Source organism: Sesamum indicum, linkage group LG6 (genome assembly GCF_026168435.1).
Source record: "Sesamum indicum cultivar Baizhima isolate 11 linkage group LG6, ASM2616843v1, whole genome shotgun sequence".
Taxonomy (NCBI): domain Eukaryota; kingdom Viridiplantae; phylum Streptophyta; class Magnoliopsida; order Lamiales; family Pedaliaceae; genus Sesamum; species Sesamum indicum.
This window is the reverse complement of record NC_142662.1, coordinates 20,245,203-20,247,837: the sequence shown is the minus strand read 5'-3', so window position 1 is coordinate 20,247,837 and position 2,635 is coordinate 20,245,203. Positions and strand designations below refer to the sequence as shown.

General features: G+C 33.9%; 1 protein-coding gene across 1 annotated transcript; it reads right to left on the bottom strand.

Moving 5' to 3' along the window:
• Positions 1–693: 693 nt before the first annotated feature.
• Positions 694–1,047, bottom strand: LOC148787893 (josephin protein-like protein). Its single transcript, XM_088881433.1, has one exon. It carries the CDS (start codon positions 1,045–1,047, stop codon positions 694–696), a length of 354 nt encoding a protein of 117 aa, XP_088737559.1.
• Between the last annotated feature and the right edge of the window lie 1,588 nt (positions 1,048–2,635).

Sequence of the window (2,635 nt, the reverse complement as noted above, 5' to 3'; positions counted from 1 at the left end):
TTTTTAAAAACATAGAGAGATAAATTATTGTATTTTAAGAAATATAAAGAGATAAATTGCTATTTATTTTTTAATAAGGGGTAATTTGCTCATTTGCGATATCAGAGGAGGTCGCTTGCATTTTTTCCCATTTTATTATACCAGATTCTCAGTTTATTTTCAATTTTGCTTACAATTTCATAGAACATTTCTTTATTTATTCGATTCGTTGTGAAAGGAATTCCCAGATATTTGTTATTTAAAGTCGGTGGGGGATAGATTGAGATATTGAATTATATGAGCTTTAATATCCGGAGTATGGGGGAAAAAAGAGCATTGATTTTCCCCAGTTATCCATTGTCCTGAAACTTTTCTGAATTCTTGAAATTATTAACTTCAAATTATTAATCGATTTGTTATTAATTTTCAAAAATAGAAAACAGTCATCAGCAAAAGATGAAATAGGAACATGAGGTCTGAGACGTGTTGAAGTCGAGACCATCAAATTCTTTTATACCAAAAAGATAAAACACCACACTCACGCACAAACACGAAACCTTCCCAATACGCCAATACGCTGAGAAAAAGCTGTTTTCGGTTTTATTCAGTTTTTTTTCTGTTTTACTCGGATTTGGTAGGGAGAAGTGGGGATAGACTGAGTACAGTACACACAAACTTAATTACATGATCACAAGCAGACAAGAACTTAATAATCTAACGAGCAACTGAATTAGATCTCGGCAATGATGCAGACGAATTTATGAAGTCTATGCAATCATGAATGGCCTCAGCCCTTTGAGAATCGACGGGAGCGACGCTTGGCTTTGCTCTTTCTTTGGGGTATTGATTATGATGAGACTTGGACACCGGCCCCGGTGCACATCTATTCCGCACCACCACCGCCGCCACTTTCCCACCAAGATATTTGAGATATCTCATCGGCGAGCTGAACTCCCACCTGATCTTATGCATCCCGAAATCGCAACTCCTCGTGCACCCTTTTCTCTGCCCACGATCCAGTTTCTTCCCCGTGGAGTTCTGCTTGCTTACACTGCCATTCCCTGACATCGGAGACACTGGCTCGCAGTACAACTCTCACTCCACCTCTTGCTTTTGTTTGTTTGGAGGAGAGAAAGAAGAGGGAGGCAAGGAGAGAGAGACAGAGAGAGGGGGGAAAGGGGGAGAGAGAGCGACAGTGCGTGAGAGATGAGAGTGCAGGTCTGAGTGGAAGCAATGTTGGGTTTAATATAACAAATATCCGAGGGTTGAGTTACTAATAAAATATTTACTGTCTGTAGTAAAAGCGCTGCAAGTAATGATTATTGGGATTAATTGGAATTTATTAATTTGTCAAAGTATTAATAGATACAAAAGTTTTTTAAATAAAAATAGAGCGACGCGATCTCAATATTCTAAGAGGGATGTATGGATTAAATGGGTCATGCGTTTCCTTTGTCTTTTTAAAAATAGGATTATAGAAAAATCATATAAAATAAAATACATATATTATTGGATTCTACGAATTTGTTCAAGTAACTTCAATATTAATATTAATTAATTCTTTTTTCTATGTTAAGGGATTTAAATTGCTTTTTCTTTTTCTCGTAGGAATTTGTTTCATATTAGTCTTTTTTAAGAGGAAGTTGCTCAATTTAGGGGAAGTAATATTTTTTGTCTCATAAATTAAGCCTGTTTTACTTTTAATCCTATTCATTTTGGGATTAGTACTTTTAGTTCTGTAACTTACAATAATTAACACTTTTGGTCCTCATCCACTTTTTTTTTTATCTATAATTTGACTATGTAGCATACGTGCCTAGCATTTGATCACTAAGTATTTTTTCTGGAGAGAAAATTGATTTGTTTTCCAACTTGGGACTATTTTGAGGAAAAATATAATTAAATTTGACGGAAAAAATAAATTTTGAAGAAAATTAGGGTAAAAGACATAGCGATTTCTCTCTTTTTTCACAAAAATTGAATCATATTCTTCTCATTTATCTATAAGTTGAAACTAAGTAGAAGCAACACAAAAAAATCATATTTCCACAAGTAAATCAAGTAGGTCATATGAAACACTCATATACTATTATTGAAAAAAAAGGCTAGACACGTAACCTACATCGTTAAATTGTAAATGAAAAAGTGCATGAGAACCAAAAGTGCTAATTTTTGTAAGTTATAAGACTTAAAGTGCCAATTCATAACGAATGAGGACAAAAGTGATATAAATTTAATTTAGGAGAGTAAAAATTTCTCCTATAATTTAACTCAAAACTTATTGTGACCATAAAAGTGAGAAACAAGTAGTTGTTTGTCTTGTATTGTGTTGTTTCTAATGAAATCTGCTGGTGCTAACAAACGCGTTCAAGAATGACTCTTTGGCACCTGTTTGAATTTTGCAATCTTAAAAGTGTAATATTTGGCCGATCACCCCCCGCCCCCCCAAAAAAAGAGTAGAAATTACGCAAATCAGATAAAAATTCAGGTAACTTATTGATTTATATTCTCATTTACTCATATTTTTTCATGATTTAAATTCACAAAAGCAGATGATATGTCGATGTGAATCGAAGCAATCGCAATCTCTTGCTCTCTTTTGCTGTAATCTTCACAGGCTAATGGAATAATATTACGATTTTGAAAAGCTTAATTA

What these genes read in the sequence shown, in the direction of transcription:
- LOC148787893 (XM_088881433.1), bottom strand. Translation starts at nt 1,047, where the DNA reads ATGTCAGGGAATGGCAGTGTAAGCAAGCAGAACTCCACGGGGAAGAAA.